This window comes from Mytilus californianus, unplaced genomic scaffold, assembly GCF_021869535.1.
Source record: "Mytilus californianus isolate M0D057914Y unplaced genomic scaffold, xbMytCali1.0.p SCAF_3, whole genome shotgun sequence".
In the NCBI taxonomy this organism is placed as follows: domain Eukaryota; kingdom Metazoa; phylum Mollusca; class Bivalvia; order Mytilida; family Mytilidae; genus Mytilus; species Mytilus californianus.
The window spans coordinates 53,102,895-53,122,133 of NW_026262679.1; the positions used below are offsets into that span (position 1 = coordinate 53,102,895).

The 19,239-nt window shown below is 31.0% G+C and overlaps 2 protein-coding genes across 3 annotated transcripts in view; one reads left to right on the top strand and one right to left on the bottom strand.

Annotated features, from left to right (window-relative positions):
- LOC127734856 (WD repeat-containing protein 11-like) overlaps window positions 1-2,794 on the bottom strand; it is a 59,464-nt gene extending 56,670 nt beyond the window's left edge. Inside the window, exons 1-2 of the mRNA XM_052244899.1 lie at window positions 2,712-2,794; window positions 604-673 (exon numbers count right to left, since the gene is read on the bottom strand). Of these exons, the coding sequence (XP_052100859.1) occupies window positions 604-673; window positions 2,712-2,776 (135 nt within the window). The 5' untranslated portion in view covers window positions 2,777-2,794. The remainder of the gene's footprint in view (window positions 1-603; window positions 674-2,711) is intronic.
- A 221-nt stretch (window positions 2,795-3,015) lies between these two features.
- LOC127734857 (phospholipid phosphatase 5-like) lies at window positions 3,016-18,878 on the top strand. Of its 2 annotated transcripts, none has more exons than XM_052244900.1 (8): window positions 3,016-3,070; window positions 4,866-4,959; window positions 6,230-6,335; window positions 6,950-7,037; window positions 8,943-9,006; window positions 9,480-9,604; window positions 11,093-11,263; window positions 18,418-18,878. In XM_052244900.1, the coding sequence occupies exons 2-8, from the start codon at window positions 4,886-4,888 to the stop codon at window positions 18,579-18,581; spliced, it is 792 nt and encodes a 263-aa protein (XP_052100860.1). In that variant the 5' UTR covers window positions 3,016-3,070; window positions 4,866-4,885; the 3' UTR covers window positions 18,582-18,878. The 2 variants fall into 2 exon arrangements, with proteins under 2 accessions (XP_052100860.1, XP_052100861.1); XM_052244901.1 differs by having other exon boundaries at window positions 3,031-3,070; window positions 4,872-4,959.
- The last annotated feature ends 361 nt before the right edge of the window (window positions 18,879-19,239 follow it).

Below are 19,239 nucleotides of genomic sequence, written 5' to 3' on the forward strand. Positions count from 1 at the left end.
GTAATATCAATAAAATAAATCTGTTAAAGAAATCAATATTAAGTATGTTTATATCAACCTACTTTAGGAAGGAGCCCTGTTATAGAAATGAGGTAAAAATGATGATTTAACATTCTGTATCAGCACAGATTATTGAGCATTGCCTTCTCCAATAATTAACCAACCTTTTTCAATGTAAAATTATCTCCATTTCCAATTCAAGAATAATTATTGCTTTTAAGTAATGTAAATTACATTCATATGTAATCAAAATCAGTTTCAATTGTTTATTGATTGCACTATTTAATTCTTTAATTTTGGTGTACACAACAAAAGTTTCTGAAATAGCCTTCATAATGTAGGTATGCATTAGACCAAAAGTTTGAAAACCAAAATTATAAACATTCTAGAGCATTAAAATCAAAGGGCCTCGACTCAAAAGAGCAACCGAAAACCTTCTAAAGTCAACTTTGCACGAGTAATTTGTAATCTAAGTTTTACTACCAGTCATGACAGTATGGAAAACCAATATTCAAATTATTTGGAAAAAAATATTATTATTTAGTCATGTTATTCATTTGTTATTGTACTTGAATTGAATTATTAATTCATAAAACACTATACCTGAACATTTTTGGGGTCAATAATCGAAACATATCTCTGACATCCCTGTGCTATCAAACCTTGCCATCCCCTAAAAAATAATGTACATGTTTGATTTAATAAACTAATTATATAATTGATAATGATAAATATGATGTAGCCAATTGCAACATTTCATTATTTTTTTACATGTCACAAGGTGAACTGCTTACCCTTTAGAAGCAAATAAGTTCACCCTTGGAATTTGGGATCATCTTGTTTCTCTTTAGTTTTCTGAGTAGTATTTTGTGGAATGTTGGCTTTTCTCTTTTGGTTATTGTGTTATCTGCCTTCCTTTGGTATGATTTGTATAGCCCTTTTTAAGCCTTTTAAATCATTAAACCTATGTGTCTTTCATGATTTTTATTGCTACTCCTCTTTCCAGTTACCATGGTTACATATGACAACTAGGTAGGATCTCTTAGTCAGATTTTTTATTAGTTTTCAAAAAGTTATTGCTACTTGTCTTTCCAGTTACCATGGTTACATACAATAATCTATGACAATTAAGTAGGATCTGTCAGTCAGAATTTTTATTAATTTTCAAAACTTTTCATTTCAATTCTTCATGACGAATCTTATTTATGTAAGTTACATTTGAGTTTTGATGGAACCAGTCATTGGAGATAATGCATCAATTACATTGTTTTTAGTAATATCCTAAGTATGGTTTTGATTGTAAAAGTATATACATGTATGATCTATTAGGAGCTATATGAGCATGACATTTTTGTTATAATTATAAATATTTTTATCCCATTAGAAAATTTTATGAATAATCAACGCTTAGAAAAACACCAACAAATGTCCATATGTGCATATCCCTAAAAATGTGATTCCTGAATTTTCAAGATCATGATATTGCATATACATGATATAAGACAGGTTTCCATATAATGTATTTGAGTTTAAGTTATTTCCCTTGGTCGCCATTTTTTAGGGGTAAATGGTTGACTTTCTTCTTTGACAAACTAATTTGAAACATGCGGTTCAATCAAGTCTGATAAGAGATCTTTACTAGAGCATATTGATAATTCAACCAAGGCTGAAAGAATTTAAAGTATTTCTAAAAGTTTTTTCTAAAATACATGTATCATACATGTATAGTGGTCAGTACTTAAAGCAAGTTGAATTTGGCTGATATCTAAGAAGTTTGTGCTTATAGACTTCCAGCATGGCGAAAAATGGGAAGTAACTCTTGCTTAAATTGTGCCAATTGAAACCTATGTATAGCACCTTTTAGGCCAATATGTATATAACCAGGTCAGCTGATTTTCATCTGCTACGTCAAATACTTTTACCTTTGGTAAATCTATAATCATTGATTGTTTCCTGTTGATGCAGAAAAACACTAACTTCATTCTCAATCCTTCAACAGTGTAGACAATACTCCAAATTGAATATAAAAATAAGCCCAAGTGTACAATTTTGTAATGTCAGGATCCAGTGGCAAATAAACTGCATATTCAGAATGAGAACATGTTAGTGTGATATTAATATGAACCTTGCTTCGTACTCAACTAACAAGCTGAGCCGGATTTTAAGGTGCTAGTTCACAAGGTAACAGTCCGTAGGATGACAAGTCACCTGACCCGGACATATTATTCTGACTCTGCGATCGAGCCAACAAGTCTTTTCTCAAAATCCTTGATGCAGTGTGCTTTGTGGAGAAGCAGCAAACAAAAAATGTTTTCTTTGGCAAGATTCTGCCAGGGTTCATACCCTCCAACTCCCGCATTAGAGGCGAATGTGATACGAAAAAAACACAGAGGCTGTCCTTGTAATATCAGGCCTTTTATCTGTTTACTGTTTATTGTAATTGTGTTTGTTGCAATAAAATTGTTAATTGTCAATTTTTCTTTGGTCAGATATATATTGAGATATTCTTATCCTAATTAATTCCTGCTTTTCTGGATTGTTATAAGGACTCATGGAGTGAACCTCACACTCACAGTGTCTGAGTGTGTGATTGTCAACAGAGCAAATTAATTTATGTTATTTTGTAAGTCATTTTACAAATTGTCTTCTGTGGTATGTATGGAATTTCATGACTAAAGGTTCAGTATTTTGATAAATTTGATCAGTTTTACCAATCACAAGCCCCTTTATTCTGTAGATGAAGAACACCAGTGACTGTTTTAGGGGACAGTTTCATTTTTCCCCTTCATGTAAATCTAGGGGAAACTAAGTTAAATATGTAGATCCTGATGTTCAAAATACACTCCTAATATAAATTTGAAGAATAGTGTAAATAATTGATATTCGATTTTAGTTTTCTAAATATATTTGTCTTTTTAAAATTTATTTCGGGAATATATGAATATATTTTTTGGTAGAACGTGCATATGATTTATTTTTGAGGAACACAAAAACTTAATTTAGCTTTCTCCTCTTATTTTTTTCCGAATGATGCGAAAGCATTTTTCTGGATTCACCGATGATCGTAAAGGTAAAGCTGACACGACAGACTACAAAAAATTTTATTTTACAGTTTTAATCAGTTCACTTGGATTTTTCATTTCATTTGGTTATTGCAACTCATATACGTTCCTAGCAATCATATTTAATGTTGTCGAAATGAAATGATAAGCAATAGCACTAAAATAAATAATAATTTTGGCCGTTCAACACACCACTCACCAGTGCCAGACACCAGTCTCAGTACAATTTATGTCCATCCAGAATTTAATATTTTGGTACTGGCTACGATAACTTAGAAAACGTAACAATGACAAAAAAATATTGTACCATTTAAAACTTATTGCAAGAATACAAGGTCGGGTTGAGAACAGATTAATTACGGATGTTACAAATTATAAGATTTGACATCATTTGTATCTACAGTTACATTGCGTTTGAGAGTGACGTCAAATCATTTTGTTGTATATAATATATTATAAACTTGAAAACATTGTTATTTTAAATTAATTCATTAATACAAAATTGCGTATACATACATCATATTCTGTATTCTGAAACATCATATGTTTCAGAAAAACTTTTTGACGCAAACACAAATATTTCGAGGATAAAAAAATACTTTTCAGTTGAAGCATGGCAGTCACTGATAGATGGTATTACGTCCAAAGGTATGCAAAACTGACGTGCACATTGTGGCGTTCGTGATGGCTACCCAATCTAATTAAAATATAGATCTCTGATTTCGAATGCATTGACATAACCATAGACACAAATATTATTATTTCATCCATACAAATGTAACTAATCAGTTCCCAACTCGACCTTGTATTTTGGCAATTAGTCTGAAACGTAACAATAATTTTTCGTTATTTTTAAGTTTTCAACTTTAATAATTGTAGCCAGTGCCTATTTTTTTAAAGTCTAAATGAAAAATAAAACTGCACAGTCACAAATTTCTTGACTAGCTACATATAATTCAGTTGAACCCTCTAGCCCAGATTCTGATGATTTTATTTTACTTTTGGTTAAAACCAAGGAAAACTTTTCTTTTTAAAGTTACAATCAGGATGTTTCACCATTTTGGATTGTAAAGTAGCAGGAAATGATTGGTTCAAATTTTTTATGAAATGAGCAAATTTTGAGACAGGAATATATTAATGCCATTAACTTCTAAAACTTTTCATTGGAACATGTTGAATGAACAAAATTATATTATCATTTTATCTTAAAATAAGGCAGGTGTAAAGTCGCTGTGAAAGAGAACAAAGTCTGTACAATTTTCTTGATACCTTTTTTGTAAATCAGTTATACATATAATATACAGTCAGAGCTCAGACATGTCAGAAATAAATAAGTCTAATTTTGCGTTTTACTCGTAAAGGTCTAAATTTTTACATATTGTATGTTTCATGTGTTGTCTTCCTTTATTTTTAAACAAAATATGACTTTAACAAGTCAATTACTGCAAAGCAAAAAAAAATTACCAAAATCAAAATATTGACTTCTTCAAGTCGATAACTTACCAAAATTGACCAACTTCAACACCTAAGAACAAACATAAAAAGGTCAAGCATTAACATTATCACAACTTGATTATCTGTGCTCTGACTATATATACAAATTTGATAGGGATTTTGTGTAATTTAATTTTGCAGGTTCAAAAGAAGCTTCTGAAAATTGTGATGAGAGCAACCATTATGAGATTTGAAAATTTTCATATTTTGGAAACTTCCAAGCAATTGATGCTGATGGAAAATAATGAGTTCTGAGAGTAATCTCAAAGTCTTCTCGGTCCAGTCATTAAATCTTTTCTTTAATTTCAGTTTAAGAACACTGAACAGTGATGACATCGGTTAATAAGTCACAGAAACTTACTGCAGAAATTGGAGTACGACTGTTCTTATTTGTATTTTTCTAGTAAGTAATGCACATTTATGACGATATATTTTAAAATTCAATTTACATTTAGTTATGAAGACACCAAGTTGTACATAACTTCAGTATTTAAGAAATATACTGGTAATACCTACTAAATCAGCAGTAAAAATTTGTAATAAATTTATAGAAAAAGGCAGATTCAGGGTAACTTTTCACAAGACAAACTCAGAAATATAATGGGAGTTTCAGGGTCAAAGATTGAACAAAGTGCAACACAATTCCTACAGTCACTGGCTAGTTATATATACTTCAGCGGCTCAGCCATCTTCTCTACCTGTGTTTGTAAGTACTCAAAGCATAGTGCAGTGAGGTGAACATTCTAAAAAAAAAATAGTTCCTAGTGTATTACCATTCTTGTAAAGAAAATCTTTTTCATTTAATTACACAAGTTGCAGAAAGTAGAACATAGCATGTGAATCTATCTTTCTACCTACAATAATGGACAAAGGGAGATAACTCAATTTGAAATATTTCCTCTCAATGCATTCACTGTTTTATTCTAAAGTTCACAATACAAATGAAAGCAATCTTATCCAACAACAGTGCTCAACACTACTTTGACTTTTCTATTTTATTTATTAACAACTTCAAAATCAATAGAACTTATTTTCTCTGTCAGTCAGGGACATGTTATTGTTTTGGTTTGGTTGTCATAAAAGTTTTTTGTCTCTTCTTAACTTTTATACAGTTTGTAGGTGTCCAATTTTATTGATATGTGAAATTAAGAGTTCACAGATCAAAATCTCATTCAGATATTTTTTGCTTAACTAAATGCTAGCTGGCAGAATCTGTGATATATTACTTTTGTTTAAATTCATAGCTCAGTTTAAAGTCAACTTTTGAAGTAAGCTACTAAACTATCTTGTACAAAACGATTGTAAAGGAAAAATATGAAATGTATGCACATGATACTCATGACAAAAGAAATAATAGATAAAAATCAATACATCAAAGGAACAGCCTTTTTATTGTCTTTTTCAACTCATTCAACTTGAATAAATTTTTATTATCTTCAGCCAAGGACCTTTAAGAGTTCATACCTTACAACAACTTTGATTGGGCTGTTAGAATCAAGTTAAGCTGTACTCTTTGATGTTTACTAGCTATCTAGACCACTAAGGTATTGAGATAATTTTTCTATGAGTAGCGACACATATTAAAATATTAGAACTTAATGAACACTTTATCACAGACTCTCATTTACAAGTTATTTACCAAAAAACATAATTTTGAGTTATGTTCTTTTTAGCATAAGTGATGATGCTACACCATACTTTAGAAAGATCCAACCAGAAGAATTCTGGCTTTACAGATATCCAAGAACACCTAGTTATTACCCAGGATACCTACTTTGGGTTTGTATAAAGTGTTTTACTATTTATTGTGTCTTCATCCTCTGGCTGTCAATACTTCTGCAATTCAAGATAACACAAGACTAAGACTTCAGGTTGTTGGGTCCTCTTTTGAATTGTTTCACATTTTGTTATCATGGGGCCTTTTAGTAACTCGTTATGTGTATGGGTTTTGCTCATTGTTGAAGGCAGTACGGTGACCTGAAGTGGTTTACATTTTTGTCCTTTGGTTTTTTGTAGATAGCTGTATATTTAGATATTTTACATGATTTAAGAACTGACTTTCTGATAAATACACAGGAGCACAGATTACTTATTGAAATGATTTCCTAAATGTGTCCACTCCAGACATGCCAGAGTAAAGTCCTGACATAAACTTTTGGTGGCAATAATCTGACAGTACATACTTCATAAAACACCTGACAGTACATACTTCATAAAGTACCTGACAGATGATAAAATTGTAAATGAAAATTTACATATCAAATGACACTTTATACATTTAAATATTTAAATTAATACATGTAATGAAAATCAGTTATATTTTCCAGAAATGCTGATTTCAGAATTCATTCCAAAATACTAGCAGAATCATATCTATGATTACTTTTTTGTAGATTACTATTCTTGGAGTACCAACAATAGTAGCAACTGCATATTTCATCAAATACAGAGACAAAACAGACTGGCAACAGGCTATATTAGGTTTGTAAAACTTCTCTATATAATAAGGTCTAATAAAAGTAGTCAAATGAAAGAGGTGGCTCCAACATGGTCATTGTCAACAATATCAAATCTGACCTGATCTGTTTTGGCAGCAAATTTGTGACCTGACTTCTCATTTAAAATGACCTGTGACCTTTAAAAATGTTCTAAACCAAGAATCAGATCAGTTTAGAAGTGGATAGGTTGCTTAAAAGGGACCTGGTGACCTGAGGCAAATTTATAAAGTGACCTTGTGCCCTAAAGGATTTTATAGTCTAAAATAATAGTACATGCCAGATATAATAAAATAATTTATCATATACTTATAGAAAATAATGGTATAATTGTACCCCATGATAAAACTAATTTGTACATATATTTATTCATTAAATATGAAGAATTGCTTTAGCCGTGTGATATGACTTTTGTTATCAACTGCTTCCTGTTTATATCAACTGCTTCCGTTTTATATCAACTGCTTCCGGTTATTAGCGCATGCTTTTCTGTAACGTTATCGCATGACAATTCAACGTCATTCGGCAAATTCCGGAAAATACACCTCAATGGTACGTATTTTGTGTAAAACATAAAGTTGAATGAAAAAAATATTAGGAATCAAGAAAATATATTATTTAAAAATGCAAAACAAATATTACAACAAATGCATTTTTTCAAAGTTTTAAAATAACTTTTGTCTGTATGTCTTCTGCTGAAGTATATGATAAAAAGAACATAACATATCATTTTTCATATCAGACCCCTTATCAGCCCATGGTCAAAATCATCCCTCGAGTCTGTCGGCTCTCGGGCTGATATTATGACCTAGGGCTGATAAGGGGTCTGATATGAAAAATGCCATGTTATAATCTATATTTATCACATTGACAGTATGAAGATGACTTCTCTTGCATAAGCTAGATATTGCCCAGATTATTTTAAAGAGAAACAAATTCTATCAAATAATAATCAAATTTGAGCTATATTTCAACCTTACACCAATTTTAAATGTCATATAAACATGAATTGTTTCAGATAAGGGTGAAGGTTTGGTACCATTAAAACGTTTAAACCTGCTGCAATTGTTTGCACCTGTCCTAAGTCAGGAATCTGATGTTCAGTAGTTGTCGTTTGTTGATGTGGTTCATAAGTGTTTCTCGTTTCTTGTTTTTTATATAGATTAGACTGTTGGTTTTCCCGTTTGAATGGTTTTACACTAGTAATTTTTGGGGCCCTTTATAGCTTGCTGTTCGGTGTGAGCCAAGGCTCCGTGTTGAAGACCGTACTTTGACCTATAATGGTTTACTTTTATAAATTTTTACTTGGATGGATAGTTGTCTCATTGGCACTCATACCACATCTTCTTATATCTATATGATAAATAAATATCAGAACATTGTATTTTGCTAAACCTCTTCAGTCAATAGGATTAAACCAAGCGCACTATCTTTGATTCAGCTGCAGTGATCAATATCATATTTGCATGACTACGTTATAAAATATTTAGGGGACTTACAATCGGGTACATGTATAAGCAAAAAATTATGAATATGATCTTACCTAACCTTGTGTCCTCAGTTGTAGCTTAATGCCAAAGAGGACATTGCTCAGTGTATAAATGTGTAAATAAAACAAGCTGGTCAATTATTGAAGATAGATTTGTTTCCAAGTTGACTGTACTGACCAAAAATAATTGAGGTAACTAGAGTTTTGTGATATTTCAAAATTCCAGTTACCTCGATTATTTTTTGTCAGTACAGTCAACTTTGAAACAGAAGTCAACAGCTTATATATGTTATGTGAAATAACATTCAATGAAATACTTTTACATTCAAATAATATAAATTTGAGTTGTGGAGGACTAGAAAAAGATATCAATATAAATAAAAGTGTTTGATTTCATTTTAGGTGTTGTGTTGTCTATATACTTGACTGCTTCTGTTACAAATTGTATAAAGCTAGCTGTTGGAAGGTAATTTGAATTGTTAGTAAACTTGTTAAGGCTTTTCTTTCTTTTTTTTTCAGTCTTGAAGAAGTTTAGGTAGCAGTGTCATATGTTTAATTAAATTTGAAGAACAAATAGTTAGTACAAATTTCCATTGATGAAAAAAGTTATAAATTATAATTTGTTTTTACAAGTTATCTTATGGATGAAAACTGATTTTAATTTATCAAAATGATGAATATGTGCACTCATCCTAGCCTGCTGTCATAAATGGTTAATGGTAACTTGTCAATCCTGTTACATCTTAGTTTGATATTGGAATTTTTTATCCATCCTGTTAATTTATAGTTTGATATTGAATTCATAGTTGATTGACATTAATTTTGAAATGTACATTTTTTATGACCATATCATATTTTCCAGAGATAGAGATTTTAACCTGTGACTCGTTTGCCTGAAAACTTTTTCAAAAGAAGTAACAATTTTTTCGTCATATTTAGGCCCCGTCCAGACTTTCTAGAGAGATGTTTCCCGGATGGTAAAATCAACAATGATCTGAAATGTAAAGGATATGCAGCAGACGTCATTCAGGGATATAAAAGTTTTCCCAGTGGACATTCATCATGCAAGTAGAGTATATATATGTTACTTATCATGATAAAACTAAATGATAAAGAAAGTCCAAACAGATAATTTCTTTGAATAAAATTACGTCAAAACAACTCATATTGTCAGGAAAAAATGAAAGTTTAACATCCAAACAACTGATATTATTTGGATAGAATTACCTGTAAAAAAAAATTACCAAACAGCTGATAAATAAAAGTAAAATTAAAAGATATTGTTTTGCAAAAGATTTATAGTTAATTGAATTTACTGGAGACTGATGAGTCATGTTGTAATATTAAAAGGTGCAAAATGTCTATAATGACAAGAGTGTAAAAACAGATTGAACAATAGTGTCAACAGTTTTTTTCGTATGAAAATATGATTTGTATATCAGAAAAAAAAGAATTTCATGTGGATAGACAATTTTGTTATGCTATTGGTTGTTTGGGTAGGGTGACAGGTCTTCCTGTAGACTATTTCCTCATTAACTAGCAAGATTAAAAAAGTACAGCCAAGTCTTGTCAGTCAAATGCAAAGCAGGATCACATAAATATGATCTCACCCTGATCCGATTCATGTTGTATTAGCCACTTGATTTCAAGCACCATCCTCATCTGGCTAGACATATTTACACTGAAGTCTCATTATCTTTCTTTATTAACTTAATGTGGATTCATTTATATTCATGTGTACCAATTTTCGTGGATTGAGGAAAAACTGTATTTTTGTGGTTATTTAATTTTGTGGTTTTGCCAAAGTCTGCATACAAATCTATTGAATATTTAAATTCGTGGTTGACCTTTACCCATGAAATCCAATTCATGGTTCAGCTTTACCCATGAAATCCAATTCATGGTTCAGCTTTACTCATGGAATCCAATTCATGGTTCAGCTTTACCCATGAAATCCAGTTTGTGGTTCAGATTTACCCATGAAATCCAATTCGTGGTTCAGCTTTACCCATGAATCTAATTCGTGGTTCAGCTTTACCCATGAAATCCAATTCGTGGTTCAGCTTTACCCATGAAATCCAATTCGTGGTTCAGCTTTACCCATGAAATCCAATTCGTGCTTCAGCTTTACCCATGAAATCCAATTCGTGGTTCAGCTTTACTCATGAAATCCAATTCGTGGTTCAGCTTTACCCATGAAATCCAATTCATGCTTCAGCTTTACCCATGAAATCCAATCGTGGTTCAGCTTTACCCATGAAATCTATGAAAATTGGTATCCCATAAATAATAAGGAATCCACAGTACTAGCTATTTAGACTCAGAACCTACCAACAGTTTCACCATTTAATTGAGTTTATCATAGTCAAAGACGATAAGTACTTTTGGGATGTTGATTATGAAAATGGTGTAAACGTTTTGTTCTTGTACACGTCACTTTTAATTGAGAGGTGTGGTATTATATAACACTGTTAACATGCAATTTGTTAAGATTTTTCAAATATCAAATTGTCTTAACTATGATGTTAATACTGGTTTGATTTTTTTTTCAGTTGCATTTTCAAGTTTTGGATATGTTGCATTATACATAGCAGGAAAATGTCAGTGTTTTACATTAAAAGGCAGAGGTCATGCCTATAAACTTTGTATGGTTGTTATTCCCCTTGTATGGGCAACATTAATTGCAGCTTCAAGAACAGCTGATTTTCATCATCATTGGCAAGGTAATTACAATAAGATAAAAAAGGAGGATTTTTACAGCACATGGACTTGAGTGTGTAGGTAAAGTTATTATCTTTGGTTAGCTTCTTTTGGGCGGAGTTAGTTCTTAAGCAGAAAACCAATCAACAGAAGGAACAGTATATAAACATTGTGAAACCAGTTTTACAACATGTACAAGTCGGTTTAAAAATATGTTTTTAATCTATATTTAAAATCTAGTGTCAATTATAAGCTTTAAATTCACAAACATGTTTTAGGTTTAGATTTCTCAATTTCAGTTCAATAAAAAAATGTTTAAGGCCTGGCAGAACTGATATATATATATGAAAGTTACATGCATTTTGATTTTGAAAAAAATATTCCTTGATTTTGATGTGAATTTTATTTGATACTGTCCACTAAAATACACCTGGTTAAATTACCTTTTCTCATGTGTTATCTATTGTCATGCTATTGTTCATATCAATCAAAACAATGCAGTACCATTGATTCATGAGCATGGTGAGAGGATCTCAAAAATTTTATCGTACTAAGTTTATTTTTACACCTTCTGTAGCATTCGGCCGAGAAAATAAACATCAAGATCAAAGATAATAATATCCTTATATATACACACCTAAAACATGCTTGTATATTAGCTTTTAATTGACACTCAATTTAAATCTAGATTGAAAAAATATATTTTTAAATTGACTTGTAAAACGGGTTTTAATGTATATACTGTCCCTATTGTTTATTGGTTCTCTGTAACTATGCCCACTAATACCTTAGCTAATAATGGTTTTCATGGTTCAGCTAGCAAGCAAGCTGACCAAAGATACTACCTTTACCAACACACTCAAGTCCATGTGCTGTAACCATGTGATTTTCTGCTTTTGTCTTGTTTTACTTTTATAAAGTTATTTTGAACAGAATTTAAAGTGTCTTGTAGGCGAGTGACAGTTTTCAAAAAGACACTTAGCTAACGACTTTAATGCACCCACCTAACATAAGGCTATATGATATATCATTCGAAAGCTTATTAACTGTACATTTTGTTTTGCCCGGTCGTCAATAATTCATACAGTGCAATTTTCGTTAAATCAAGGTCAAAGGTCAAAACTGAACATTCCTAAATTTTGCTAGAATTAAACAAAATGCCATTTTCTGGTACTTGTATGGCATTTATTTTTCTTAAAATTATCTTAACCTTATAAAACAAATTACCGTAATTCCAAATCAAATGCAAACTTAAATGTTGATTGCGCAATATTTACAGAAAATTGCATTTCTTGAAAAAACTTCCAAAAATGATAAAATTGCAATAAAATCTAAATGTTTTCTGAGGTTTGAATATTTATATGTCAAAAATAGAATAGATTTATCATTTATAGGCCAAGGGAATTTTTTCATCAATTCAAACTGCAATTAATATGATATAGGTCAAGATGCAGCCTTCTAATGAAGCCTTTGCAGTTGCCCTAAAAAACACCATCTGCAAATAGGGATCATTTTGCTTTTATTGGCTAGATAATATTGCCAATATCGGCAGATAATGATCAACCATATATGAAAAAAAAGGGTGATGGAAGAACTTTATTGAACAAAAAAGGTGTAGTAAAAATTAGTTTTCCGATGTGGAAAGACATGTTACGAAATTTATTCTTTTTTAAATGTTAAACTGTTTGTACCATGATTTCAATATCAAATCCGGCAAATTCCTTTTAATGTTAACCCATCATTATATACTTTATTCGTTGTTTTATCAAATATGACTGAAAATTAATAAATAAGATTAAGTGTTGTTCGTCTGTCGTACTTTTTTGCCTTGGTCATGCTGTCGTCCGTTTTTCTTAGACTATGGTTTGAGACTGCCTCCTTGTTATATTATTCCTTCTTTCAACCAAAGAAAAGAAAACCATAAGGTTCAAAGCTAAGCGAATAAAAGACAACAGAACTAAGATATCGACGTAAAATATAAACTAGAGGCTCTCAAGAGCCTGTGTCGCTCACCTGTATTTACTGATGCTTTGGAAATCATGTAAAATAAGGTTAAAATCATAATTAATAGTATTAGATATTATAATGATATCTAAGATAATAACAAAAAACTGCAAAATTTTCGTAAAATTACTAACTCAGGGGCAGCAACCCAACAACGGGTTGTCGGATTCGTCTAAAAATTTTCAGGGCAGATAAATCTAAATCTGATGAACATTTTTGCCACCTGTCAGATTTGCTCTAAATGCTTTAGTTTCAGAGATATAAACCAAAAACTGCATTTTACCCCTATGTTCTATTTTTAACCAAGTTGGCCATGATGGTTGGAAGGCGGGGTCATCGGACAAATTTTTTAAACTAGATACCCTAATAATGATTATGGCCAAGTATGGTTAAATTTGTCAAAGTAGTTTCAGAGAAGAAGATTTTTGTAAAAGATTACAAAAATTTACAAAAAATTGTTAAAAATTGACTATTAAGGGCAATAACTCCCAAAGGGGTCTACTGACAATTTTGGTTATGACAACTTATTTGTAGATCTTACTTTGCTGAACATTATTGCTGTTTACAGTTTATCTCTATCTATAATAATATTCAAGATAATAACCAAAAACTGCAAAATTTCCTTGAAATTACCAATTCAGGGGCAGCAACCCAACAACAGGTTGTCAGATTTGTCTGAAAATTTCAGGGCAGATAGATCTTGACCTGATAATCAGTTTTACCCTATGTCAGATTTACTCTAAATGCTTTGGTTTCAGAGATATAAGCCAAAATCTACATTTTACCCCTATGTTCTATTTTTAACCAAGTCTGCCATGATGGTTGGAAGGCGGGGTCATCGAACAAATTTTTTAAACTAGATACCCTAATAATGATTATGGCCCAAGTATGGTTAAATTTGTCTCAGTAGTTTCAGAGAAGAAGATTTTTGTAAAAGATTACAAAAATTTACAAAAAATTGTTAAAAATTGACTATTAAGGGCAATAACTCCCAAAGGGGTCGACTGACAATTTTGGTCATGACAACTTATTTGTAGATCTTACTTTGCTGAACATTATTGCTGTTTACAGTTTATCTCTATCTATAATAATATTCAAGATAATAACCAAAAACTGCAAAATTTCCTTGAAATTACCAATTCAGGGGCAGCAACCCAACAACAGGTTGTCAGATTTGTCTGAAAATTTCAGGGCAGATAGATCTTGACCTGATAATCAGTTTTACCCTATGTCAGATTTACTCTAAATGCTTTGGTTTCAGAGATATAAGCCAAAATCTACATTTTACCCCTATGTTCTATTTTTAACCAAGTCTGCCATGATGGTTGGAAGGCGGGGTCATCGGACAAATTTTTTAAACTAGATACCCTCATAATGATTATGGCCCAAGTATGGTTAAATTTGTCTCAGTAGTTTCAGAGAAGAAGATTTTTGTAAAAGATTACAAAAATTTACAAAAAATTGTTAAAAATTTACTATAAAGGGCAATTACTCCTTAAGAGGTCAACTGACCATTTTGGTCATGTTGACTTATTTGTAGATCTTACTTTGCTGAACATTATGATGTTTGCAGTTTATCTCTATCTATAATAATATTTAAAATAATAACCAAAAACTGCAAAATTTTCTTAAAATTACCAATTTAGTGACAGCAACCCAACAACAGGTTCTCCGATTCATCTGAAAATTTCAGGGCAGATAGATTTGCCTTCGGGCCAGGTGAGCTAAAAAAGTAAAACTACAAAAATACCGAACTCCAATTGAAATTCAAAACAGAAAGTCTCTTATCAAATGACAAAACCAAAAGCTGAAACACATCAAACGATTGGAAAGCAGTTCTCTCTCTCTCTTTCTCCCTCTCTCTCTCTCTCTCTCTATATTTATATATATGATAAAGTGGAAATGTAGGAATCATCTTGTCCCTACGTCCTTTTTTCTTTGTTCTTTTCATTCACATATCCATCTGTTAGTCTAAAAAAAATGTAATGAGCAATATTCCTTCTACATCGCTTGATAGAATTAGGGAAGTTCAAAGTGCACATATGGAGGTTATTGGTGATGGAGTGTTTTTTTTCATAATAGACATATTCAAATAGAGTTAAAAATAGTAATCGCTTAAAATTTACCATAACATACTTGCTTTTTAGCTATCTCATAAAGTTAACCCCAATCTTATTAAAATGTAGATCTCTGATTTCGTTTTATTCTCATACGACTTATGAGCAGGCGAGTCGTGATAGATCTGAATTTTAGTCAGATTGTTTTAGACCATGTTTTTAACACTTATACATACCATTTTGTACGGTTTATTTTTTCATGTCAACTTATATCATTTATTATTGTTGTGAGATCCAGACGGACAAAATATGAAAATAAAGTGAGAAAATCACCAAAAGTCGCTGTCAGATCAACAACAGAGGGCTTAGTGCACAATAAATATCCACAAACATGATTTAAGTTTAGATTACATTAAACCAATTACAAAACTGGATGAATTCAACCACAATTTTCATTTCTCATTATTGTATAGATATTTTAGAATAAAATAACTTCATTTTAACCATATTTATTCTTAATCTACATGTACTATCTTTCATATGCCAATGTTCAACCAATGCTTAACAGATGATCTACTTAAATAGCGCTCTGTTTTTCTAAATGCCTTAAATGAAATTATTTTGTGGCACATCTACTTTGAAATTTTAATGCAAAATCATGGAAATTAAATTTGAAATAAAAGTGGTTCAAATGCATTTACATTTCTGTTTCTATTAAGCAAATGTATTTGTAACATGTAGCTGAAGTAAACATCAATATCAAAACTGCTTTGCTTGGTAAGAGGTTGCCTACTTTTACAAAAGGCAATTGATGCTGATTGGTAGATTTTTGTTGTGACACTCACAGAGAAATTTCGTCCTTGATACTAATAGATATAACTAATGTATTGTTGACGGGGATTGCCAGTTTTCCTACCGAAGGTCGGTGGTTCCTTGGGCACTCCGTGGGCCTAAACCAACAAAAACTGATCGCCACAAAATACTTTAGTAGCCAAAAATGCTGAACTGAAAATTGCGTCAAACACCAACAATCAATCATCTTTATATTACAATGTATTTATATTTAAACTATTCAGGAAGTGTATGTATTGTTATTGCGAAATTGCTCTAATTTCCAACTCAAAAAATTAATGTAAGTAAATATAATTGCAACATGTCTCAATTTATTTACAAGAAATTACGTAGTTTGATAGGATTAAATACTTTGGCCGGGCATGAAGAATATTTCAGTGGCTAGCTTATAATAATTTACACTTCCTTAGTAAATGCACGATGCAGTATAAGAAACCAAGGAAACATATAAATATTGAAATATTGAAATATCAAAGTTTCGCTCCCAAACTTTCCCTTAAAAGCATGCATTTCCTGTGTATTATATCCTTTAACATGTTTGCACTTTTAGGTTTGTGTTTTTCAACCTAATATTGACTACATACAAATTGTTTTAATATAGAACAGCTAAAAAAAACTATCTTTTTGCAGATGGCGGTATTTTGGGCTACTGCGTGGGTTGTTATAATTGGCTGTTTAATTAACAAGTAGCGTAATTGCAGTAATTTGATGATGTCAAAAACATCTAAAGCACTAAATAAAATATGTTATTTGGTTTTATGATGAATAACATTTGAATCACAGACAAAAATTTTGGTTTTCATGCATTTTTGTCATTTTCAACGGAATTTCCAGAAAAAATCTGACATTAATATTTCAAAGTGCTTTAGATTAGTAACTATTAACACCTGTTCTAATAGATTTTCATATGTCCATACAAAATATTATTATTCAGAAGATAGAATATGCAAAAATGCTGACATCTTGTAAAATTAGAAATTGTCTGTCCTTGACCTTTCATTGTGATTTGACGGAAACTGCACCTTACGAAATTTTGACGACCGGGCAAAAAATATAGTACAGATGATGTGCTTTCGAATGGTATATGATTTAGCCGTATGTTAGGTGGGTGCATTGAAAATAAAATTTTACGGTTAATGTCACTCGTCTATTGACACTGTTCTGTGTTAAACACAATATGAGTATGCTGCTTCCTCCACTTATAAAAAACTGGGATTTTGTAAGAGGACTTTAATAAGTGATAAACATCAAAATTTTACTAAATTGAATTTAGAAATGTCTTTATATCTCTAGAATGATTAGAATGGCAGTGAATCTCTTGCCAAAGCCCAGGCAGAATATTTTCTATAGAATAGAAAGAAGGAAAAAACTGCATCCAGATTGGTCTAAAAAAAGGCATTTTCGAATATCTTAAGCCCCTTTAGCCTATTTTATTTAGGATGACAAAATATTTGAGTCAAATTGACTGAATAGAATGGTATAGAATTTCATTCAAAGATTAAAAAGAAAAAGCAGAAAAGTTGGCCCTAATTTAAAAATTCAAATTTTGTGTTTTTGTGTTGGATGTTTTTTTCTCCTATAAGAAATGCATTTATTGAAATAGCATATTCTTGAAAAGTTTGCTAAGATGATCTTATATTTTGTATAAATGATGAAATGATGATAACTACCAATATGGATCATAGAATTCAACATAGAACGCTCATAATGGGGGATACCTTGTAAACAGATTCTTCTAGAAAAGGATCTTTTAAAGGGCATTAATTGTCAAATTCATGTTAAACAATTTGACCCAAATTCTCATTATTCATTTATAACATACTAAAACGTGTTTATTCCTGGGGCTCCCTTGTTTCACTTTCCAGTATTGACATTCTTTTTTGTTTAACTAATGAGCCACATGATGAACACATGTGCATCCATCTCCTCTAAAGGTCAAATTAAAAGGCTGCATGAATACGGATTCAAATGAGTTGAATTATTGACGTGCAAGTCAATAATACACCAGTGATGGTTGTTTTTTTTAGCTTATTTTGACCTGTTTTGGAATTGTTGCCCCTAAAATGTCGATTTTTTTCTGTGTTTGGCTGTTATCTGAAAAACTATAGGATGCAACACAAAAATTCAACACTTTTTCACTAAGTGAGCGATACAGGCTCAGGTAAGTTCTTGTTATTATATAATACATTTTTCTTTTGAAATTTTTTTATAAATATATTGTTATATTGAATTTCTGCAGTAAAAAATCTTAAATTTCATTTCAGATGTGATAGTAGGCAGTATATTAGGACTAGTTATATCATACATATGTTACAGACAATACTACCCATCAGTATACAGATCTAATTGCCATATACCATACATTAGTGACAACACATCACGGGACATTGAATTACAACTTATAAAGGATCACATCAACATGGCATAAATTAAAGTAAAACTATAATGATGATCCAGATTAAAGAGGAAAATATCTCTGTAAATTTGTTATTACTTTTAAAACGAACCAGTGCTTGTGTATAGAATGAATATATGTTAATTTATGAAAATTATTTAGATAAAACAATTTTTATTTTTAAAACAGCAAACATTTGTAGTTAAGATTATACCACTAAAATTATAAACTTGTTGTTTATTTTAAATTGTCTTCACATATTTGTTACTTTAGTTTTACATTTTTTTGTATTTATTATGATCATGATAATTAAAAGTATTTTTGCTGGCATTGCTTTTTCTCTTGTGAATATAATGAATAAAATATATTGGCTACAAGGCCTTGGAACCAGTAGAATTGTGTTGTTAACATATACTAGAATCAACATAAGGATGTTCGCTACTTTTGTTTTTTATTTTTGTCCATGTAGTGCCAATAAAAATTTTGTCTGCTTAAACCCCTACTTTTCTTTTCACAATTTTATTACACATAGTTTAAAAAGCCATTTTTGAATGTTATAAAATCCTTATTTTTCATTGTTTTTGAATGAAAAAAGTTGCATATGTTAAATGAATCAGTGTTCCAGCTTGAATCTCAGGGCAGAAGGGTGCTTGTTATCTGAAAGGGCACTTTAGTGTTATAACCCAGATTT